Source organism: Catharus ustulatus, chromosome 12 (assembly GCF_009819885.2).
Source record: "Catharus ustulatus isolate bCatUst1 chromosome 12, bCatUst1.pri.v2, whole genome shotgun sequence".
NCBI classification, from domain to species: Eukaryota; Metazoa; Chordata; class Aves; order Passeriformes; family Turdidae; genus Catharus; species Catharus ustulatus.
The window spans coordinates 19,805,918-19,829,966 of NC_046232.1; the positions used below are offsets into that span (position 1 = coordinate 19,805,918).

A 24,049-nucleotide genomic window follows, 5' to 3' on the forward strand; every position below is an offset into this window, starting at 1 on the left:
CCAAGCCTTGTCCAGCCCGGCCTTGGACACTTCCACGGGATGGGGCAGCCACAGCTGCTCTGTGCCAGGCCCTCCCTACAGTGACAGGGAAGGAAAATTGCGGCTGTGGCCCCTGACCGTGGGGCAGGGCGCTCTGAGGGCAGGCAGGGGAGCTCTGCGGGCTGGCAGGGCACTCTGAGGGCAGCCACGCTCTGCTCTGAGGGCAACAGGAACGTTCTGAGGGCAGCCCCGCGCTGAGGGAAGCTGCACTCTGTTCTGAGGGCAGCCCCGCTCTGCTCTGAGGGCAACAGATGCGTTCTGAGGGCGGCAGCCGGGCTTTGCTCTGAGGGCAACAAGGAGCTCTCTGAGGGAAGCCGCGCTCTGCTCTGAGGGCAACAGGAGCGTTCTTAAGGCAGCCGCGCTCTGAGGGCAGCCCCGCTCTGAAGGCAGTCGCGCTCTGAGGGCAGCGCTGCCCCGCGGCCTCGCTCCCCGCCGTGCGCGTGCGCGCGCTCCCCACGCATGCGCGCGGCGGGTGCGGGCGGCGCGCGCCGGCGCGGTCCCGGCCGGGCACATCCCGATCCCGGGCAGTGCCCGCCGGAGCTCGGAGCGCTCGGAGCGGGGTCCGGCAGCTTCACGGCCGCCTGCCCACAGCCCGCGGGGGCACCGCCGCACAGGGGAGCTCCCCGCCGAGTTTGCCGCGCCGCAGGAAGTCCCTCAGACCTGTCCGAAGTGGGGCCGCGGCCGCTCCGTCCGCTCCCCCTGCGCGCCGTGTGCGGGCGAAGATGCCGAAGAAGAAGCCCGGGCCGATCCAGCTGAACCCCGCTCCGGATGGATCCGCCGTGAACGGGACGAGCTCGGCAGAGTGAGTGCGGGCGGTGGGGGCTGCGGGCCGGCCCGGGCCGGGCGCTGTCCGCGGGTGCGGTGCTCCCCAGCCCGTCCTGCCCCGCTCCCGGCCCGGCTCCGCCAGCACCGGGCGGCGCTCCCGGGGTGCGGGCTGGGGATGCTCGGAGCCTCCTCGGCTCTGCAAGGGGGTGATAAACAAACTTCTGTCATGTCCGCGAGGGGGAAAAAAAAACCTGGTGAAAAAATCGGGGGAAACTTGTATAACTCCTTTCTCCTAGTCCGTAATGGTGTCTGCTGGGTGCTTAGCTTATATAATTATCTAGTAATGCCAAATTACACGTTTCCGATGGCATATTTCATAAACGTGTGTGTGGGAGAATTTGTGCTGGAAGCCGCAGATTTGTAGAAAAGGTGTTTTGTTTTGATTTGCCTCGTCCTTGGCTTTAACCCAAACAATCGTTAGTTTGAGCAAATCTGGTTTTGGCTAATTGACGTGTTGTGCTGGGTACGGCAGGAGCGTGTGTGGAGCAGCAGCTTCGGAGCTGCTCTGTGTGCAACACAAACACGACTCTGTAAATGTGGGAAGGGCTGAGCTAATCACGGGGACACTTCTGGGGAAAAAAGCCCAGAATGTTGGATGTTTGCGTGTCGCTGATGGAGCCTGTGCTGCACGTTTCTCACGGATGTGGGTGGGCACGGTGGCCTTGGTCAGGCAGACACCACAGCAGCACCTCCAAGTGATGAAATTTTTACGGAAGGTTTTCATTTGAGGTTCACGGGTCAGTGTTCACACCTTGATTTTTAGACGGTGGTGTAGAGTTAGCCCTTAATTGAGCTTTGAAATGAAGGTGCGGCTTGGAGGAGCAGATTCCTGCCCCTGTATGGGCAGCTCGGTGCTCTGGGAGATGTAAACGGAGCTGCTGTGGCACAGAGGATGGGAGGCAGCCTTGCAGTGACATGTGCGAGTCCTGGGCTTTAAAGTGCTCTGTATTCACCATGCTACATTTTCACACAGGCTCACATCTCCTTGAACCACCCAAACAGCTAAAAAAAAAATCAAACAACCAAAACCAAATCAACCACAAAAGAAATGTAACCCCGAAACCAAGCAAATACCTCCCGAAAAATAAAAAATTCAGCATCTAGCAGCTCCAGCTGTGACATTTCTAGCAAACTCTTTTGATGATTAACTGAGCGATGAGCTGTTTAAAAACTGTTCTTTGGCAGGAGTTACTGATTGTATCTAAGCATTATGATCTGAATATTACAGAGCTTTTGTTCTGGATTGACAGGGGGAAAATACTGTGTTTTTATATTTGCTTGGGTAGCACTTTCCAGTCGATTTTCTCAAGGCAGTTGGGAATATGTTGATTTAGTCTTCAGGGATCTCTTTGCATTTTAGTCTTGTTCTACAGAATAAATCTGATACACCAATCACTTGCTGCTTGTAGTACCTGATGTAAATCACCTCGCTCCCAATATACTCAATATCGTATCTCTTCCCTCAAGAAGTGTCATTAATTTTAAATTGCTTTTACATGTATGGTACTCATTTACTTGTTGGAAGCCTTTGGGGACTCCTGGGTGTGCTGAATCTTTTCTGCACTGATGAACTGCCTTGCTTCATTTTCTGCTCTGTGTGTTGATTTGGCTGGGGTTTGTGTGTGTGTGTTTCCCAGACTTCTGATTGTGTCACACACAGGACCTTATACCCAGCTTTTAAAAGAAGTATTTTTAAAAGAAGTAGCTTAGTGAAAGTAAATTCAGCAACCAGTTGTCCTATATACAGCCAGGATTAATTAATCATGGAAATATCCCCTCATCCTGCTAATTTTAACCCCTTGTTGTGAAAGATTTCAAACAGCAAAGAACATTTGCATCAGAACTTGGAAGTGTTTTTGGAATTGAGTTGAGAACAGTTTTGTTTTTCATTTCCTTAATCTGTAAGGTTGTTTATTCCTCCCTCTCCTGCTCTGGGTTTTTTTCCCCCTTTGGTCACTGCCTGTATTCCCCAGTCAGGTGTTTGTGAGGCTGCTGTGCATCCCAGGCGTTCCAAGTATGCCGTGCATCCCTGCCCTGCCATATTAACACTTCCTAAAACCCTGAGCCTGCTCTCCTGGAATTCTGGCTGTGTGAGGCTCCAGTTCCTCGGTGCACACTCAAACCTGTCCTTGTGCCAGTGCCTCCCTGCTCTGCAGCGGCGGCGGAGCGTGGAAGGAGCTCGGAGCTCCGGTGACTTGGCAAAGCAGAAGGGAAGATTCCGAGCGAGGCGATGAAATTCCTGTCTGGGAGTGCATGAAGGACCCATCATCCAGAGGAAGGAAGTTATTTAGGCCCCAAGGCCATTTTGGCACCAACCCAAACGGATGTGCAGGGCCATGGGGAGCTGAGTGCTGGAATACCGAGACTTTCTCCCTGTCAGAGGGGGAAGGTTCTGTAACTCATTAATGCTTTTAGGAATGAGCACTTCTGACACCCTGACTTCCTGGCTGAAAGGGAGGAAATGAAAGAAGGGGCTGGATGATTCAGGATGTCCTGCTTTGCATTTGTGTCCTGTCCTCTGTCTTCATCCTTATTTGGTGATGGGAGCTCATTGACTGGAGCAAGGGAAAGCTTTCAGCACATGGTGTAGGGCTTTAGGAGGTCTTTCAGGAGGCCTGGGTCTCATGTGCATGATTATTTTCTTTTTTTTTTCCCTTTCAATTTCTCTTTTTTATCCGTTTATTTTTCCTGGCAAAGTGGTATAAAGAGGAGTAAATGCACTTACAATTTAAATACACGTATCCCAAATATTTAAAGGAAAATTTTACAATGTTTCTCTCCAACAGCAGATTTTATTACTTGCAGCAATTATTTAACCACAACATCCTGTACCAATTTTTCTCCAGCGCCTTCCCAATCCCTGGCTCTGCCTAGTTGGACAATAGAGACAATTTCATGAAAGGTTTTCCTGTGCCCTGAGCTTCACTTCTGTTTTTGACACTTCCCGCGGAGTCGCGGTTTCAGGGCGAGGGCTGAACCTTTCTGCTGCTGGGAGCTGCCTCAGCTCCTCAGGCTGAAACCAGGATGACACTGGCCAGCTGTAGATTTAATTTCATTTTTTGGAGCTGCACAGATATAATTGTGCAAAGCTTCTGCAGAGAAAGGGAAAAAACCCAACCGAGAAAACCTGAATGAAAATTAATGGAAGGAAAACTGTTCTGGCTGAACGTTCTGGGGTGCTTTAGTGTCTTAATAGCCAAAAGAAACAAGAACAAATCTCCAATTTATGGATTTACATTCCTTTCAAACTTCTGACTCCCTGCTGTTTTGAATATCTGACAGTTTTCACCCAATTCTTGTTTCTCTAAAGCCACCCCAACCTCAGAACATGAAGTAGGAAAAAAAAAAAGCAAGTTTTGAGATAACGCCACTTTCTGTATTAGAATAAGTTTTTGGTTCACATGAAAAGAAAGGTACTTTATGAAGTTCTTAAAATGCATCTTTAAGTTAAAAAAAAGGCAGAGAGAAGGGTCAAGCTAACTGCTCTGAAGCCTTGCTTTTTACCTTGTCTCAGTAAATCCAACCAACTTTCCCAGCTCTGGTGTTAAAACATAAACCTTCCAGAAGTGCCTGGGATTTGATTAAATACAAAAATGAAAACAATTCTCTTTAAAAATTGAGTACCACTGACTTTTTTGTAGTTTATGAGCTTTGACACAATGGGATTGAAGTGTATTTTTTTTTCTTTTCAAAATATAACTGTATATGTGTCTTAGCAACAACTGGTGTCTTCCAGATCAAGCCTGAGCTGTGACCTCTGCAAATCTCAGATGTAAAGTGTCAGCTACAATAGGAGGTTTGTGTTTGATTAGATAAAAGTGAGAGCAAAAAAAGAGTAGACAACAGAATTTGCATCTTCTCTGATGTGCTGAAAAGAAATGGGCCCTTGAGAGGGATTTAAGATGCTGTCCATAGGTCTTTACCACCTTAGCAACTGTATTTCTTTTTAAAAAAGAAAGAAAATCCAAAGCAATCTGGGAGTAGAACCAAGTCATCAGGCACAAAGTGTTTTTATAGGGTTTTCTCTTTTTAAAGCCTTAATTATAGTAAATCTGTGCCTTAGAACTGTTCAAACCAGAGAGTAATTTTGTAAAAATGGGTGACTGCAAATTCCAGTCATAGTTTGAGTATTAATTAATCAGCCCTTTCTTATTGCTGTTTATTCTGGTTAAATTGCATTTAAGGCAGTTCCTGAGTGGCTGGTGCAACTCCCTGGGTTTGCTTGGCAAAGAAAACTTTGGGGATTGTGCAGAACTGGTTTGCACTTCAAAATATATTACAATTTTGAGAGTAAACAATTGCTTACTTACTGTGCTCCCTGCAATGTTTGTGTTTTTCAAGGGAGCTTCAGTTTGGGTTTTTGAGGAGTAGAAGGGCAGGCTGTGTCCCACCAGAGGGATGGGCTTGTGGGGCTTTGGGTTTTTGGCTCTAAGTTTCCACTGTGGAGCCTGTTCCAAGAGGATTTGTCCTCTATGGAGTAGGTTTTTATCAGTTTTCTTGGATGTGAGATTAGATAAAAGGAAAGGAAGATTTTTTTACAGAGTTGTTCACTTTAATGCTTGCAGGGTCATTTCTGCCTTGCTTGGGGGGGATTTTTTTTTATTTATTTTTTTTTTAATTTTAATTTTTTTTTCCTTTGGAGTTCCTTGGGCTTCATCAAGGGAGCTTTTTTTTGCCTGTGTGCAGTGTTCTGGAAGATTAGACCCTGGAATTTTATGACTGATCTGGTTGGATTGCAGTTGCATTCAATATACATGTAGAATTATTGCAAGCTTGTAAATACTTTAAAAAAAAAAAGGAGAGAAACTTTTTTTTTAATCCCCTGCTAATGAGGGATTAATCAAGCTTCCAAATTCATGTGATATGAGAGAGTGCATTTTGAATTAAAATATACTCATGCACAGCTTTCTCTTTGAATGTGCTTGAGCCTGGCATAGCCCTTCACTGAATTAGAAATACCATTTTAATGTTACTTAAGTACTCTAATAGAACATGTGATCTGTTCTAATAAAATAATGAAAAGTCAGAGCCTGCAGCACCTCAAAGACTTGTGCTGAAAAAAAAAAAAAAATTACTCAAGTGTACACCACTAGCAAGGGGCACATTGACCTGGGCAGCTTTTTGTTGACAATTATGGATGTAGGAGGGATTTTAAGATATTTAACACTGTTTTATTATGTTCTGGCAGTTTTAAATATAATGGTGGTAATGGAGGAATACTTTATTTTATATGAGGTGTCTTTTTTCCCCAAAGCTTAAATGGTTTAGGGGAGTTAAAAATAAACATTGCTGAGGAAATGTGAGGAGAATGAGTGGTGAGGGAAGTGCAGCTGTGCTGATGGATCCAGCTGCTTTTCCTGTCCTTTAGCCTGACTGCAGACAGTCACAGAGGTGTGATTTCACAACAGAGCTTGTGCAAGATCCTGCTCCTCCTGCAGAAGTCTCTCCTCTCCTGGCTGTGCCTGAGAACTCAGAACCCACCAGAGGAGCCCCAAGGAGATTTCAGAGCTCTGTCCACCAGCACTGGGCCAGCCCCAGGGTCAGCTTAGGGAAATAATCCCACTGAAAACATGCAGTGTTTTTAGTTCATTTATTAATGGGTTACTTGGTTTACATGCAGTATTTTTAGTTAATTTATTAATGGGTTACTTGGTTACATGCAGTATTTTTAGTTAATTTATTAATGGGTTATTTGGGCATGGCTTGGGGCAGAATGAAACCATCACCTCCTGCCTTGGCAAGGTCGAGTGGCAGAGCACAGGGGGATGCTGGAATTCAGGAATTACAGCAGTTCTGAGTGGCACACATTTTAATTGGGTAGTCTCAGGTCTCTGTCTCAAGAGGAACAAATCACCTGCAAGACCTTCCAGTGTTATCTCATAGCCAAAAAAAGGATTGAGAGGTAAACCCAACATGTAGTTGAATTATTTATTGGTATAACAACAGTGCTGCTGTTGTTGACCTGGAAAAAAGGGGTTTTGTGTTAGCACTGACTTTAAAAAACCCAAACATGAAAGCTGTGGGGGATTTACCTGAGGCAGGAAATGCACCAACCAGTTTTTATTTCACTGTATACAGGAAAAACATTCTGAAATGAGCTGAGGAAGGAATTTTCTATGAGGTCTGATAAACCTTTCCATCTCACCTTTAGGTAGTTTGTTCCCTTTCAATTACTAAGTAATAAATTTTCTAGTAAAAAAACTCCTCCCCCTTTTTACCTTTTTTTCCAGCTGCATTTGTTCTCCCACCATTGCCCTGGGGGTTGGCTGGGCTGTGCAAAGTGTGCAAATTCCACTGCCTGAGCACAGGGATGTCTCTTGGAGGAAGAAATGCTAATATTTTTGGGGAATTTTTTGGGCAATAATTTTCTTTCTTCTGAAGACTTCCTAATTTTTATTTTTTTTAGGAAGCAGTGGATTTCTTTTTCTAATCACTAGAAATTAGCAATCAGATGATTCCTGCTTTGAACTTTGGAACAGGACTGGGAAAGGCTCATTCAGTGCTCAGCAATCTCTCAGATTATTTCACTTTGCATCCTGAGCACCAGCATGGAGATATTCCAACAGTGTGGGATGCTTTGGATGAACAAGAATCTTCTTAAAATCCTCCTTAGGGTTTTTCTAACAAACCCTTGAAACTTCCTGGCAACTCTTCTCCCTTTCTTGCAGGGTTTTGTACAACTCAGCATTGTTCTGTGCATTTCCAGAACTTTTTTTTTCCCCAGTGTGGTGGGAAGATGAGTCAGCAGATTGCAGAACACATTCTTTTGAGAAAAGAAATGTTCTCTTTGGATGTAGATGTCTGAATATTTCTGTATGTATTGGTACACTCGATTCATGTATTAAGTTATTAATTTCTTTTTCTACATGGCTGTGCTGACAAATGTTCAGTGTTATGCAATCCATGCATTTGAAATACAGGCAGACCTTCCATCCCTGGCTTTCTCAGCATCCCAGTTATGTTTTTTTTTTGTCTGTTTTCAGGCAGTTTCTGGCACTTTCTTTTCCTGGTCCCTGGGGTGGTCCCTGTGGCTCTGGATGGTTTGTCCTGCTGTGCTCCAGGCTCAGCCCTTGCACAGAGGAGTCTCAGTTCTGCTCAGGAAGCTGATCCTGTAACTTCATCTTTTTTATTATTGTAGTGTCCCTCAAAGGCTGTGTAGCTACCACATGAGAGAGTTGGGAAGATCCTGTTACTCTAACTACTGCATGTTCATCCTTTCTTTTTGTCATTCTGTTTAGCTCATACTTAGAGACATAAAACAATGCAAATGCACGCCTTGGGTAAATAAATGTGTCAGCTGATGATCAGAATTTATAATTCTGTGTATACTCTGTGTTGTGCTTTAAATATCCAATCAATAAGTTCATTTTTCTGTCCATAAGGAAGTTGCTCTGTGGTTCCTTTTTTTCCTGATTAAGTGTAGTGTTGGCTGGGAAAAGTCAGTGGTGCACAGACAGGAAAGGGAGATTGAGAGCTTGGATTTCTGGTTCTGTAGAATTTCTTAACTTGAGATTATCAAATTGATTTAGGGCAAATTTTGGATGCAGTGGTACAGTAAGTTCTGAGGACACCTCTTAACTCAGAAAAACCCCCAAAGTCCCTCTCTGTGGATTGCTGAGCTCAATATGCCCAAGGGGTGCCTGAGCCTTGCTGGCTGGAACACCAAGGGATGGGAACAGCTGCAGAAAATCTGCTGGGAAGAGCCAGGGCAGGAATCTGGAATCTCTGTGCCACTGCTGCCTTTTCTGCCTGGTGAGCTCTGCCTTTGGCTTAGTGAGGAAAATGCAATGTTTAATGGGATGGGGGTGAGCTAAAGAGAAAGAAGAGGAGTTTAAAGCAAAGATTGCCCTCAGCAGCTCAGCCCAGAGGGAGTTTGGGAAGTTCAGCTCTGCAGCTGGTGGGAGGCTCAACAGGAGATTTGAAGTTGTGTTGTCTGTTTTCTTCTTTAAAACTTTAAAACATGCTTTTCAGCCTGAGAAAAATGACAATTTACATTAAATTAGGGTAGCAGGATGCTCTTTTGGACAGAGCAGTGCTTTTCTGATAGTTTTGTTTTGCATGCCTTTTACTGAGAAATGGATTTTAATCAAATGTCTGCCTCTTACTGGATTTATTTTTTCCTGGCACTATTAAACCTCACTCTTATGCCATGCAATGTCACTGCTGTGTGGAAGTGGATGGTGTGTTAGATATTAGGGACAAATTCTTCTCTGTGAGGATGGTAAGGCCTGGCACAGGAGCTGTGGCTGCCCCTGCATCCCTGGAATGTCCAAGGTCAGGTTGGACAGGGTTTGGAGCAGCCTGGGGTGGTGGAAGGTGTCCCACAGCAGGAATGGGACAAGATGAACTTTAAGAAACCAGCCTGTGATGTTCAGGTGATAAATTCACCCAGAAATCCCATATAAGTACAAGGGAAATTTTTAAAGATCCTCTAACACATTGCAAGGATTGAAAATCAACAAGGGTTGAAAATCAGTGTATTTCCCAAAACAGATTCCTTTGCATTTATGGGAAATTTGGATTTTTTTGAGTTGTTGCTCTGACTCCAAGTTTCATGAGGCTGCACTGCAGTTAGCTCAGACAGACACCTGTGCTCTAAGCTGAGAGACTTGTGGAATTGCATTTATCTCCCATGTTATTCTGTGAACTGCTCTTTGTTACAGGAAAAGTTTCAGAGGAATTTGTCTTGTTGCCCAGGTTTGGCAGAGTCACACAACATAGTAGTCTGTCTTCTCAAAACCACAGAATGTCTTCATGTTCCTAACACTTAATTTCAGCTCCCTGATTGAGGTTGTTCATGGAAATTATGTAGTGAACTGCCTACTTCCTTCTCCAAATTGACAGTTGTGTGGGCTTGGGGAAAGCATTAATGTCACTGTTCTGGAAAACAACCCCCAAGCTTTGTATCCTCATGCGACAGGAGATCTGAAAGTGAAAGTGCTTCTTGATGCTTTCACTCATGCTAATTGTTCAGCTTGCAGCACTGATAGTAATGCCTTTGAACAGATATTTGACAAATTACTGGTGAAGACTCAGATTTTTTTTTTCTTTTTCCCCTGCCACATTTTTTTCCTTCTCTCTCTGAAGCAGACTTTAGAGTTGAGTAACAACTTTACTGTAGCCTTTAGGGTTGAGTGTATGATTAACTTAGCACTACCATGAATTGGAAAAAAAAGCTCCCAGGGATTTGGAGTACTGGTATTAATTAAGGACTTATTTTCTGGTTTTTGTTATGTCATTATGTGCTAGCAGACTAAAAGCAGCATTTCTCTTCCTGTTGCTACTTCCAGGAGAACAGGTGTGTTCTAAAATGTTCATGTATCTCCTCCAGGAGTGCTTTCCTTAATGCTGAGGTGTCCAAAAAACCAGGAACTGAGAATCTCCCCTTGCCTTCTGTCCATCTCTGGGTGCTGAGTGCTCTCACTGTGCACAATCTGCACGTAGAAAATTCAGGTTTGCTCCTTGTCCCCTAAGTCACTGCTCTGTCCCTGCAGTGCCCAGCTGTGTGTGTGTGCTGTGCACACCTTTCCTGTGCAGAAATCATGGGGGGCTGGATGTTCAAAAAGAAAATGTGAAAAGAAACTCTCCAGCCAGCCCTTAAAGGAGCAGTGAGATGGGCTCAGAAAGTGCCCTGGAGGTGGGATGGTGTTTGTGACACATTTGTCTGCCCAGGGCTTTGTGGATTGGATCCTGTGCATGTCTGGGAAGCAGGAACAGGATGTTCAGTGCAGCAGTGGCTCCAGGTGTTGCTGGGCATTTATTTGGGCTTGTTGTGTCCACCCAGGCCCTTGGCAGAAGGTGAGGGACTGGGGGGAGGTGAGGATTTCAAGATCCCAGATGAGCTTGCCCAGGGTGAGGTGTCCCTGAGTCTGAAAAGCTCCCACATTCCCACACTGTGATTGTCCTTGGAAAAGCTTTCCCACCTGCACAAGGTGGCAGCAGAAGGGCTGGATGTTCCCCCAGGGTCTCAGCTGGACAGGGATGGAGATGAGGCTCCTCCACACCCATCAGAGGTCGTTGTTTGGGGAAGGTGGGCTGTGTTTGAGTTCTTTCTGCATTCTTTTTGAGCTTGGGAGGTCAGAGATGCCACGTGGCCAGGGGGATGCTGCCCTGTCAGAACACTTCCTTGAGCACAGAAAGGAAGAAACAAATAGGTAAATAGGAAAGAAACAATGTGAGTTAATAGGAAAGATCCTCCCTGATCAAATGTGGGTGCAGAGAATTCCTCCTTTAGGGCACCTAGTACTTTGTGCTGCACTTGGAGGGGAGGAAGAAACAACCAGCTCCCCCAAAACTTGCCCTGAGTGTATTTTTAAAATTTTCCATTCAGTCAGGAAGAGAGAGATGCCACAGTAGTTGTGACTGAGTGCAGAGGTGTTTGCTGGCTGGGCAGGGTGTTCATCCTTCTGAGCTGGAGGGGAAGGTGCTCACTGCTGCTGTTCTCTGGGATTCCTCTGGTTTTATAAATGGAGGAAGCAGCACTGACCTCCCTGTGGCTTCATCCCAAGGATCACCCTGTGAGAGCTGGATCCCATCCCTGGTGCAGTTTAGTGTGTGCTTGGCTTTCAAACTGCTGCAATAAATTAAATGATAACCTATTGCTTTAGATTAGTGCTTGGCACCGTGGAGCCCTGAGCTGATTTGATGATTTCCTGCTTTGATGGATCCCTGGCAAAGCCATGGTGCCTTGACAGGGAAAAACACAACTCCAAGACTGCAGCAGGTAATGGTGATGAATTTTAATAGGAATCTTTGTCTCTGAATAAAAGTTTTATAGAAGATTAAGTAAGTACCAGTGCTCCTGGAGGCAGACACTTGCACAGTAGCATGTTGCTGTTTCAGCTGCCAAAGTTCCTGAACCTTTTTGTGGTGCCTGGTGCTGAATTGTCTGAAGTATTCCCTCCTCTGTTTTCTGTGTGTGCTGGTTCCATTCAATTTGTAAAGCTTCCTGTGTAATGATTTATTTCCCACCTGTTTCTCTGTGCTTTGCAATTTGCTTTTACCTGGGGAGGGTCCAGGTAACAATCTCAGCTCCCAGTCAGGGGAGGGTTCTTACAGTTGGAATTAAAAACTGAAACTTCCAAAGTCCTGCCTCCTGGAAATAATCTGAGTAGGTTACATCACCAATTTTGATGACAAAAATACACCTTTTATTTACCTATCTGCATTTTAAATTGATTAATGTCCAGTCCTTCAAGCAAAGGACCAGAACAAAAAAATCAATTCTTTCCTGATGCCTGACATTCAGTTATTATAGCTCTATTTTTATCATAAAACTAATTGGAGATGTGGGTAGTTACACTCTGAATAGTCATTCTGGCAATGCATTTGTGGGGTTCATATCTTTCAGATTAATTCACTTTACAATTAAAGAATTGGTCCTGAAAGTCTGAGAACTTCATTGCTCATCACTGAAAATAATGCAAGTTTTACCATTAGAGCTTAGAACATTCTGGTGATTTTATTGGTGACCACACTGGAGAAACTTGAGGTGCTGAAATTCATAAGATCATGTGTGAGACCTTTGGAATCTCCTGACTTGTATTCAGGCAGGGACCCCAGCAATAATTCATAGTTTGAAGCAAGGAAATGCTTGTTTTAAGTGAATGCCAAGTTTATTTAGATTGAAACAGGCAACTTAATAATAAAAAAAAAGCTATATCCAGACAAACATTAAATAAATGTAATAAGTGCTATCCTAGCAAGTTTTTTTGTTCCTAAAGCATCAGCAGGACAGTTGTTTGTTCCATCACACCAGCAGTCATGTGCTCAAAAGAGAAAAACTGAATAGTTGTTTTCTTCAAAGCACAGCAAGGAAAGCCTTGTTGCATCCTGTTTCTGTGTCTCTAGTTTGGTTTTTTTTTTAAATTCCAAATGGACAGCCCTGCCTTATTCAGTAATCCTTGAAATGACAGCAAGTTTCTTCTCAAAGCTTGTAAATGCTAATGAAGACTTGAGTTCTGTCTTTTCACAGCAGTGATTTTCCAGGGTAAAACATTTGGATTTTGTGTCCTTGAGTTGCTCTGGAGTTTATTGCAGGGAAGTAAAGGGTGCTGAACTGTGCCTCAGCTTTTCTCAAGGTGTAAGAAAAGCTGGCTCAGGCATATCCTAGGAGACACACCTCACTTTGACTTCAGCCTGGAATTTGTTTGCTTCACTGGGTGCATTTGATAGGGAAAAAATTAATCCAGTGATTAATCATTCCGTTTTGCATTTCTGAATTAAAAAAATGTGTTTGTTAATGGTTCATCTTTAAAACAGAGTCAGTAAAACAGATTAACTTGGGTGTTCTTGCAAGCCACTTTTATCTGTGTGGGGGATTTTTCAGTGGGGATGCTCCAGAATTATTGGTGTGTGATTATACAGGTGCAAAACATGGTCTGAGGACAGAAATGATGTTTCTCTTTAAAAGTTAGTATGAAAATAATTTTGTTTTGGTGCAAATACTTCATTTTTAAGGTAAGATAGAGACAGTTGTGATAGCCATGCATCCTCTCAGCTCCTCACTGGGTGTGAGGATGTCCCTTTGTACAACATATTTTCAAAGTGAACATTTTATGAAGTGATTAACAGAAATAATTTTGATTATTGGTGAAATTTAACATTTTTTTTTAATGGAAGGTAGTTCTGTTCTTCATACTTCTGAAGAAATAGATTCTCTTCCTTAAAATCTTCATCCTAGCAACACTCTATTCCCTGGGAACATTGCATTACATTTGGTGAACCAAAACAGGTATTTGCTGTTAAATATTTACTCTTGCAGCAATTATTGTTGCAGTTGGAAGCAGGAAATTTTAAAGGAGGCTTTAAGTTGTCATATTGGAATGAAATGTTTCCATAGGAACTGGAGTTGTTAAAACATTCCTGGGAGAAGTGAACTTGTGTCTGGAGTTCCAAACTTAACTCCTTTAGAAAGTTTTGTTTCTCTATTTTGTGTTGATTAAAGATGTTAAAATGAGTTTCCAGCAGATGTGTCCTTAAACAAAATTAAAAATAAGCTTAAAAATTAAAAATAAGTCCTTTAGGCCAAGGACTTTCCCATTTCCAGTGGCTGTGTTTTGAATGTGTGTTTGTCTGGGCTTGGTGACTTTTTACTGCACCTAAACAAGAAACTTCTGAATGAATTGTTGGTTATCCAGCCCTGTGAAAATCAGTCAATAAAACATTTAGGCAAACTCTGTAGGAAATTACAACACAACCTTGAAAACACACAACTAAAAATAGCGTGGAGTGCTGTGCTGTGATTCAGGAGCTCTCTGAGCAGAAGTGCAGAGTCATGAACCACTCCTGGAGGAGGAGAGGCTCAGCATGGCTTTGGGCAGGACCTCACACTCATGGGAAGCTGGTCTTGTGGGTTTGTCACTGTTTTATCTGGGATCAAACACAATTCACTGAAATCAGAGCTGCAGCAGCACTTCTCATGGGGGTGACTAAAAAATAACAATGCAGGTGTAAAAATGGAGTGATTTAACTGTGACCTCTGCTCACTGCACTGCTCAATCCTGCTCTTCTTGCTCATGCAGGACGAATCTGGAAGCCCTTCAGAAGAAGCTGGAGGAGCTGGAGCTGGATGAGCAGCAGAGAAAGCGCCTGGAAGCGTTCCTCACCCAGAAACAGAAGGTTGGGGAGCTGAAGGATGATGACTTTGAGAAGATCAGTGAGCTGGGAGCAGGCAATGGTGGTGTGGTCTTCAAAGTGTCCCACAAACCCTCTGGCCTCATCATGGCAAGAAAGGTGAGGGGGTCAGAAAGAGCAACTTGGGGATGGTGTTTATAGAGGATTTGTCTCTTTGTTTAGAGAAATAATTGCTGTTGACACACAAAAATTGCCATTTAATGCCAGCTTTCAGAGAAGGGGGTGTGTTTCCAAAAGTAGGAAAGGTTGCATTTCCTCATCCTACATGAGCTTCCCAATTTTTCAGAATTAGTGTGTTCCTAATGAAAGGGTTGGCATTTGTTTCTCCTTTTTCCCTCTCACTCAGGAGTAGGAGGCCTAAAAAAATGAGTGGAAATTATAAATTAGACAAAAGTGGTAATATTCTGTATTCTGGGCAATAAGTTTAAAGGAATGGAAAAGGTGTCACCTGTCTTAAGAGCTTCCTTCACAGGCACACAGCAGCAAAGGGGCTCTGGATGAGACTGGAGAAGAAAAGAACTCCAGAAAATGGGAATGAGGGAATACCTTGGAGTTCAGTGACATCTCCTGCTCTGTAGGTCCATCCTAGGGAGGAAGGAATTCATCTTTCTGTGGGAGTATTTTTTATGCTTAATACCTGGAGCAGTTGAGACCTAGTTTGCAAGAGAACTGAGATTTTTATTTTTATTTTTTTTTTGGACTGAAATAACTGGGTGGTCTAATTCTCATTTTGTTTGCATGAGAAGGTTTCACTTCCTGTCAAAATCCCTGGGAACTGAACACTCATCCCAGCTCCCATTGTTTTACTACACTGGGAACTTCCCTTTTTTTGATTGAGAAGTTGAACTCTTCAGGTGGTTTTATTTTTAAGAAGGGGACGGCATAATCTGCAGCAAAACTGGAGGAAAGGAGAAAGGAAAAAGGAAAGGGGAAAGGAAAGGGGGAAGGAAAAAGGAAAGGAAAAGGGAAAAAGGAGAAAGGAAAAATGAAAGGGGAAAGGAGGAGAAAGGAAAAAGGAAATTTCCTTTGTAAAGGGAAATGTGCCTGTGCTAAGAATAAACTGTGCTGGGGACATTGGCAGTTTGGGGAGAAGCAAAGACCTAAATCTGAGATGTGAGAATTACAAAATGCACAATTCACTGAGGTTTTCTTGAACTAAATCAATTCAATTGATTTTTGGTTTTTTCACCTGCTGTGGGTTTAACAGGAAATTTTGACCCAATTCATTAATATTTGATGCAACTGAGATGTTTGCTGAATTGCCATTTTTCTTCTCTTTATTAAGCAAAATTTAATTTCTGTAATTCTCTTTCCATAATCTTTCCTTTCACATAAGGAACACACTTGTATGGGGTAAACAGTCTAGTGGGGAAAAATTATTGGGGAGTTTTTAATTGGAGATTCAGCTCATTCCTTCCACTAATGCTTTCCAAACACCTGCACAGATATTTTTGAGTCAGGGCATCTTTGACACATTTCCATAAGGAAATATGCTGGAACAAAAACTTTCTGCTGGAGTAGTATTTTGTGAAAAGAGGATGGAATTCCTGCCTTGTCATGGGTGCTGTGTTGTGGTGTTTTTAGGAGAACAAGGGTGGATCATTTTACAGTTAAATTGTGAATAATTCAGGTTGGAGACGCTCAAAGCAGAGCCAGCTCTGAGATCAGCTCTGCCAGGTACTGAAAACCTCTCTGAATGGCACAAATCAATCCTGAAGAGTGGATTTGGTTTTATTGTTTTGTTTATTTGATTTGTTTAGCTGATCCACCTGGAGATCAAGCCAGCCATCCGCAACCAGATCATCCGGGAGCTGCAGGTGCTGCACGAGTGCAACTCCCCCTACATCGTGGGCTTCTATGGAGCCTTCTACAGCGATGGGGAGATCTCCATCTGCATGGAGCACATGGTGAGGGCTCACTGCTGATTTATTCCCTGGCACTTATTCCCTCAGCCTCCCTGCAAGCCCTCAGTGCCACCAGCACTGCCCTGACCAAAGTGCTGTGCTCGGCTGAAGATGCGGTTTGGAAACTCCACAGATTTTCCTCTGCAGATCCTTGGTTGGGGTTTGATAGGAGATGTTTTATCCCCTTCTCCCTGTGCAAATGTAGCTCCCCAATTGCTTCTCTTTTTTCCTTTTCTTATATTTCAAAATATTTACCCAGTTCTGCTTCTTAAACATTTGTTCTGATTCGAGTTCAGCTTTGCAGAACGGACCAGACCACTGACACTGCACCTGTGTAGATTCTATTTTTTTCTTATTTGTATAAATCCATATTTTGTCCCTTTCTAAAATTTTTACTGAAAAATGCAACCATGAAGAATAGTGAGCAAGCCCAGAGGGATCTTACACAACTTTTTTAATGCCAAAAAAATATTTTTAACTGTGTTTGATTTGAATACAAAGTACACATTCTTCTCGACATCTGTTTGCCTTTCTCCAGCCATATGGACTCCAAACATGAAAAGTGAATTTTCTGTAATTAAAGGACAGTCAAATTTGTTGCCTCACTTTTAACAACACAAACCACAATAGAGCTGAAGACCTCTTTATTTTTTCCCCTGTTTCTTTGGAGAGAAGCTGTATTTTTTCTGGAAAGTGCATGTGATTGTTTTAATGCTTCTCTGGTCCCTCAGAATTTTTAGAAGGAATCGATGGTTGCTTAGGAACGAGCGCTCACGATCCGAGTTTGAGGCGTGTGAGAGCTGAGGGGAAGGGGTGCACCCCCCAAAACACAAATTCCTGCTGGGAATTCCAGAGTTGAGCTCTCAGAATGGAAAAGAGGAGTGAAAAATAGGAAAGTAGGTGGTGAAAAACCACTGCTAAATGTCACAGGTGTGCCCAGCTGTGTGTTACCACATTCCAAGAGATCACCTGGAGAATAAAAGGTCTAAAGAGTCTCAGTTGATTTGTCAGTGAGAAAATCACCAGCAGCACTTAGGGTTTGTAGGTTCCTAAGCAGGGAATAATATATCTGACAGGGAATATTGTGTGTGACAGGAAATATTTTCAATTTAGGAGAAGGCAGGGAGAAATCAGTGCTGAATGTGCTCCAAGCCACACTGGATACAACAATTTACACATAGAACAGCTGATCAGTAAGTTATGAAATCAAAAGAGAGGTGGATTATTTAAATTATTGCCTTAATTTAGCATTAAATTAATGCAGATCTTTGGTGCAAGTTTTTGGTCTCCTTTTGGATAAAAGATTGGATGAAAATCTCCATTGTGGTCTCTTTTTTTTTTCAGTTGTTACCACTCAGAAATCTTATTTTTAGCAGTGGGTTACAAAACCTAAGTAGGATTACGAACAAAAAGTTGGAGGAGGAATGGAGGAATGGAACTTGAGTGTTTGATATTTTTAGGTCCCTAAATTCAAGATCAATGCCTAACTTTGCTTGGCAGCAGGTATTTTACAGGCAGAAGGATTGGAGGCAGCTCCTGCAGCTGAATTGTGTCCAGCCTTGTCCAGGATCAGAGCTGGTCCTCAGGGAAGGGGAAAAAAGGGTTTTCTGTAACAAAATTATGGTTAATATAGCAGTGTCTCAGCAGATACAGCTGTCCAGAAATTCACACTGCTTTAACAAGAGATTTCTAGAAATTTTTTTTTTCTATTGGTGTATTTTTAATCAAGTGTGGAGTATTTTTACAAAGTGTGGGTGTTTTTTACAAAAATACCTGCTCAGATAAGTATTTATATACTTCCCTTCTCATAAGAGTTGTAGATTTTACTCCTTTGTGTTCCAGTTTTTTTGCTTTCACCATGTGTAAATGTTGAAGAAAACTTCCAAAGGGGAGGCTGAGGCAGAATGCAATTAATTACTGCAGTTGGATCTTGATGTCAAGTGTTGGGAGTTACCCAGTGCTGATCCAGACAACAGGATATGGTTTTAAATTTGAAAAATAACTTCTCCATTTCTTCTTTGGTTGTATATTCTTTGCTCCAGAGAATCCAGGCCTTATGCACAAATCTATTGTTGAATCAGTTGCTAAAAATAAAGAGCATTTTTCCCAGTTTTCCTTTTGAAAAGCTCTTAGCAACAGTGGGATATATTTGCCTTTGCTGGGGGTGTGTGTGCATGCAGGCAGTTTATTTAATCTAATAAACAAGGCCATGGCTTACCAGGGAACCTTCAAAACATTTTCTCCCTATTTTGGTTCTTTCTGTGCCAAACCAACTTTGCATCCTTGGAAGGGTCACCCTGGAGCTGCAGAACTGACAGAGGCAGCTCCTGCTGGGCAGGGTCTGCTCTGGGAGAGGAGTGGGGCAGGGATTTGGGTTCTCTCATGATCCTGGGGTGCCCCTGGATCCCTGGAATGTCCAAGGCCAGGCTGGATGAGGATTGAACAATCTGGGATAGGGGAACTGTCCCAGCCCCATCACTCTGGGATTTTCAATGTCTCTTCCAGTATGATGAGTTTTCAGCCCCATAATCAGGATCAATAATGTTTTTTCTTTCTGTCTTTGGAGGAGGAGGATTATCATGGATGACTGTGACAAGAAAAAAATGCTTTGGGCTGAAAGCTGTGAAGTCCTTCCTGCTTGCTTGTCACTGTTTGTGGTCAGTGCTTCCTTAAGGAGATCCAAGCCATGGAAGTGCTGCTCTGGAAGAGCATTGTGTGCAGTGTTTATTTGAGTGGATGTTGTTAGTGGCCAAATGTTTGTTTAAAGAAACACAAACCCAACTGATTCCTCCTTGTTCCACATTTACACCACAACAGTGTTAAAGCAAACACGAAGAGCAACTTTATTTTTTAAAAACAAATTTGGGCTTTGGTGTACATCCCAGAGCAATTTGATTCAAGTTTGACTATTGAAATATTTCTATATATTTCTATAATATTTCTAGGATGGTGGCTCCTTGGATCAAGTGCTGAAAAAGGCTGGGAGAATTCCAGAGCAGATCCTGGGCAAAGTTAGCATCGCGGTGAGTGGGGGCACAGGGGTGGCACTGCCATATCCAGGGCTAAGCAGGAGGGACAGGGGAATGTTCCCAGAGTTTTCAGTGTGCTTTCTTCATTTTTCAGTTTCCTTTTTCAACATCTTTGTGCTGTGGGCACTGGGATGAGTAACACATTCTGCTGTGTGTGTGTGTGTGCTTGGAGTTGCTGCTTTTGGAGCACTTGGTGCTTCTGGATGAGAGCTGAATTAACTCTTCCTTATTTTTTAATATTGCCTTTTCCTCCCCATTCTGCAGCAGGATCTGTGTGCAGAACTTCCAGGAAGGAGTTGGGTTTGTTTTTCATTTTTCTAGTCTGAGCTGGAGGTACAAATGAGAACTCAGTGTTGATGGCTGTGATTACATTTTGGGATTTCTTGTACAAAACATTCAACTCTCTCTTCTGCTTCCTAAATTCATTTCTTTTCCATTTGTCTCTAGGTAATAAAAGGACTCACATATCTGAGAGAAAAGCATAAAATAATGCACAGAGGTAAGATGAAAGTTTGTGTTGTAACTTTCCTTGAGTATAATTTTTATTCACACTAAAATACTTCTTTTTTTTCTATGCTTGGTTCTTCATGGTTCCTGGTGACTTTGGTTCAAAGGGTTTTTCTTGGGCAGTGTAAGGCAAACTGTTTGTTTGAAATCCAAATCTCTTACCATGACTATCAGGTGTCTTCAACTTCTGTCTTCCTGCTGCTTATCTGGGTTTATAACCCATGCTTGAACTGCTGTTCTTGCATTTTATGTGCACACAGAACTTCTCTGTGTTTGAGTCTGATTGCAATTAAAACCTCTGACCTAAATTCCATGTGACTGTTCAATAGTCATTGCCATTAAAACTTTTAAAAGAAAACCTTTTTTTTCCCATCTGTCTTACCTTCACATGCTGTTTTCTGAGCTCTGTCATGCAGACCTGCATCCTTTTTATACTTTAAAACAATTGAAAAACCATGGTGAAGCTGTGTAAAATGAGAATGTTGCTTCTCCTGTTGCTTAGAATAAATTATTGGATTATTTTTTGCTTTTAGTTGCCCTTTTTAAAATCCAGCTCCTCCATTAATCTGCTGCATGTTCCACTGAAGAAGAATGACCCTTGGTACAGTAATAAATCCATTATTGCTGCTGTGGGTGTGATGTGAAGGTGGAGCTGGAGCAGCTGCTGGGGAGCTTTGAACCACAGCAGAATATTCACATTATAAAATATCTGCAGCAGACAGGAATAAATCTCTAAATTTACATTCAGTGGCCAGACCAGCAGGAGGAATCAGCAATCCCAGCTTGCACAAGCTGTTGTAGCATCACCTTACACATGGAGTTGTGTTTATCACACATCCCTGCCTTGTGGGGTTTTTATGGACAAATATAGCTCTCTTGTGGAGCAAGGAGGTTGGAGGGAGACTCTAAACATTCCTGGTGACAATTTCAAAGTCATTTGTCTCTGTTCAGAGCATAAGGACTCCAGGGAAAGAAATCACCTTATTTTAGGGCATCCTGGAAGAGTTCCTGCTCATCTCAGGTCAGCACAGCAGTGGGTTGTTACTATGTTGGTTGCTTGGGGTTTTTTTTTAAGGTTGATCTTGCTCAGCTGAGACAGCAGTTTTTATTTATTTGTTTTCAGTTTTACAACCTGTAAATCTGATAAATCCAAAATGAAACCTTCCTGATCTTGTTTAAGTGCAGCTTAACCCCATGGTATTTGCTACATCAGAGATTACACTGCAGGTCCATGGACCAACACAAATTTCTCTTCTACAACAAAAATTCCTCTTCTACATTGCTTCCAATTTAACTGGCTTGAGTGTGCCCTGCAGTGTAAAATTCCATGTCCACATTGTGGTTTTTATTTTTCAGCTCAGTTTCCATCCTGTGTGCTCTGACAGCAGCAGGAATTCCTGACCTTGTGCACTTCTTGCAGAAGCTGCTCTGTGATCACATCACATCTGTGATGTCTGATAAAGAGGGAGCCAAAATGACATTTTGGGAGCTGATCATGGCCAGTGCTGGCAGCTGAAAGGAGAATCAGTCAGAGCAGTGAGTGGTTTTCTCATCTCTGGACAGGCAGAGCCAAAGTTGCAGCTCCTGTCCTTGCTGCTGCCCATGGCTCTGTCTGTGCCACAGACTTTGTGCATTTTCTGGACACCCCTTAGGAAGGTTGGAGTGCAGGTGAAGCTGCTTCTGGCAGTTTTTCCAAACTGCCTCCTCCCTGAATCCCTGCTGAAATAAACAGTGCTGGTAAAAGCACTTTCCCTGCAACTGTGTCAGCATTATTTTATACACAGCTCTAATAATTGGAGATTTCTGTGCTTTGCTTTCTCTAGTGCACTGACAAGGTGAGAACAGCATCTCACATGGGCTGTTTGTTCTCACTCTGCCATCCCTGGGGAAAATGTGTGCACTTGGTGGGTTTGTTTTCAGCAGGATTTCTTGGAGTTGTGCTGTGGGGAGAGTGGGTGACTTAAAAATGAAGAGACATCCCTGGTAAACATGAGAACATAGCAACAAAGGGCCAAAAAATCTGTTCTTGACTCTAAAGACAGCCAGGCTTGTGAGAACTCATTTGCAGGAAGGAATTTATTCCACTGCTGTGTTTTCTTACTTGTGTGGCAATATCAGCAAGTTTGGAATATTTAACCTAGACTGCTTCCATGTCCTGGACTGACAGGAAAAGTGTTGACTTGTCATTCCAGCCAGCTCAAGGAAGGAGTTCCTGGGGCTGGTTAGAGCAGGAAAGGAAAATACAATTCTTTTTTAGAGGGTTTGCACATGTGGAGCACTGTGCTTTGTGTTCTGGTCCTCTCTGAACAGACAAATGAAATCACAAAACCTCTGGAAATTCAGCTGGTGGGATCCAAGGCAGGCACAGGAAGGGAAGGGGTGAGGAGCACAACTGTGCTGGATATTTTAACAATATTTTCTGTTAAATAAAGATATCTGTGGTGCTGTCTGAAGTTTAATCCTCTCTGGAAAGTCTCTCCTTGCAAGCTTTGTAAGGTTTTGAGCCCCAGCTGGAGGCAGCAGGGAAGTGTCTCTGGTCTGTTCCAGAGGATTCCTGTGAGATCCTGCCTTGGGAAATGGGAATTTATTGGGAGATCCCAATAATGTGCTGCAGACACATCTCTGGTTTATGTCCTCACCTGTGTGCTCAGGTACAGAGTCAATTCTGGGCTGAAGGTGTTATGAAACATCCAGGGCCTCTCAGAATGAACCTGTGGGGCAGAGCAGAGGAAGGAACCTCTTACAGAGATTTTCAGACATTCTGTAAACTTCTCTGTGTTCCCAGCTCCCTCTGCAGTGTCATAAATCCATCCCCCTGGCACAGAATTTCTCTAGAATTTTCTTCCTGGCTTCTCTGGGATGGTACATAAAATATCTTCCACCTTCTTTAAAACTGAAATGCTTACATAACACGTTTTGTGTTCCTTTTGTCTGTTCCTTGCAAGTTCCAGCATACATTTTGCAGGATGCCTTGGCATTCCTGTTCTTCTGGCAGTACAAATCTCTGGTTTCCAGAGAAACTGCTCAAGTGCTCAGAGGCTCTGGAGTGAAAATAGAATAGGTGCTACATTTAGAGGGGTGGAAAGGCAGCAGCCTTCCAAACATCACACTGATCACATGGGGTGCCTTGTGTGGAAAATGAAGATACTCCAGGGAGGAGAAGCTTTGTGCAGAAATCCAGAGAGGAGATGGGGTTGCTGTGCTGGACTGAGAGCTGGCATTGCCACCTGCAAAACCACTGAGGGGAAAAGGGAAACCTTCAGGAGACCAGGGGGGATTCTGAAACTTCAGGATGCTCACCAAGAGAATTGTGTTTGGTGCACTGACAGTGGAATGGTAATGATATTTTCTTTGCCATTTAATTATGAAGTATCAACGAACTCTGGAGATGAAAGTGGGGATTTAGATCTTTGTTCTGAGCTGAATTTGTAGCTGTGCATTGATGAGCAGCACAAATCTGGGTGTCTGTGGTTTGTGCAGGCTCTGCTGTGTTTCCAGTGTGTTTTGCAAACACTGTTTTTCCCCACCTTGCTTTTGCACAGAGCTTTGGGTGCAGATTCCTGTGCAGCTGGGAATCTCTCATTCTGCCCTCTGCTTCCCTGCTCCAGCTGCTTGGGCTTTGGGTTTGGTTGTTTTTCAGCTCCTGCTGGAGTTTGAAACTGGTAGGTCAAGCTCCCAGCCTGGATTTTTCCTTTGCACAGTGAAATGTGCTTGTGGTGAGGTCCCAGCAGGCAGGGCTTGCCCAGAGGAGGCAGAAGCTTCATAATATCTGCAGAGCTTGCAGAAGGTCCAGCTGTGTGCCCAGATCCTCTCCCAGGGCTGGGGGATTGAAAACAGCACACACAAAATTCCTGCCTGGATTTTCCATACACAAATCAGAGCAGGAAAATGTGCCTGGACACTTTCAGTTACCTGGAAAGGGATGGCAGGGACAAAAAAAATGGAACCACAATTTCCCAAAGCAGAGAATTATCCAAACTTTGTGTTACTCCTCAAAAGGGAGCTGGGGGGGAAACAGCTGAAAATGTTTTATTTTCCTGTCCCCATGGATCTGGCTCAGGGAGGCATAAACTCCTGCATGGAGCTCTTTGTCACATCAGTGTCCTGTTC

General features: G+C 43.4%; 1 protein-coding gene across 1 annotated transcript in view; it reads left to right on the forward strand.

Annotated features, from left to right (window-relative positions):
* Positions 1-528: 528 nt before the first annotated feature.
* Positions 529-24,049, forward strand: part of MAP2K1 (mitogen-activated protein kinase kinase 1) — a 31,723-nt gene continuing 8,202 nt past the window's right edge. Inside the window, exons 1-5 of the mRNA XM_033070680.1 lie at positions 529-841; positions 14,388-14,598; positions 16,260-16,406; positions 19,349-19,426; positions 19,880-19,931. Of these exons, the coding sequence (XP_032926571.1) occupies positions 762-841; positions 14,388-14,598; positions 16,260-16,406; positions 19,349-19,426; positions 19,880-19,931 (568 nt within the window). The 5' untranslated portion in view covers positions 529-761. The remainder of the gene's footprint in view (positions 842-14,387; positions 14,599-16,259; positions 16,407-19,348; positions 19,427-19,879; positions 19,932-24,049) is intronic.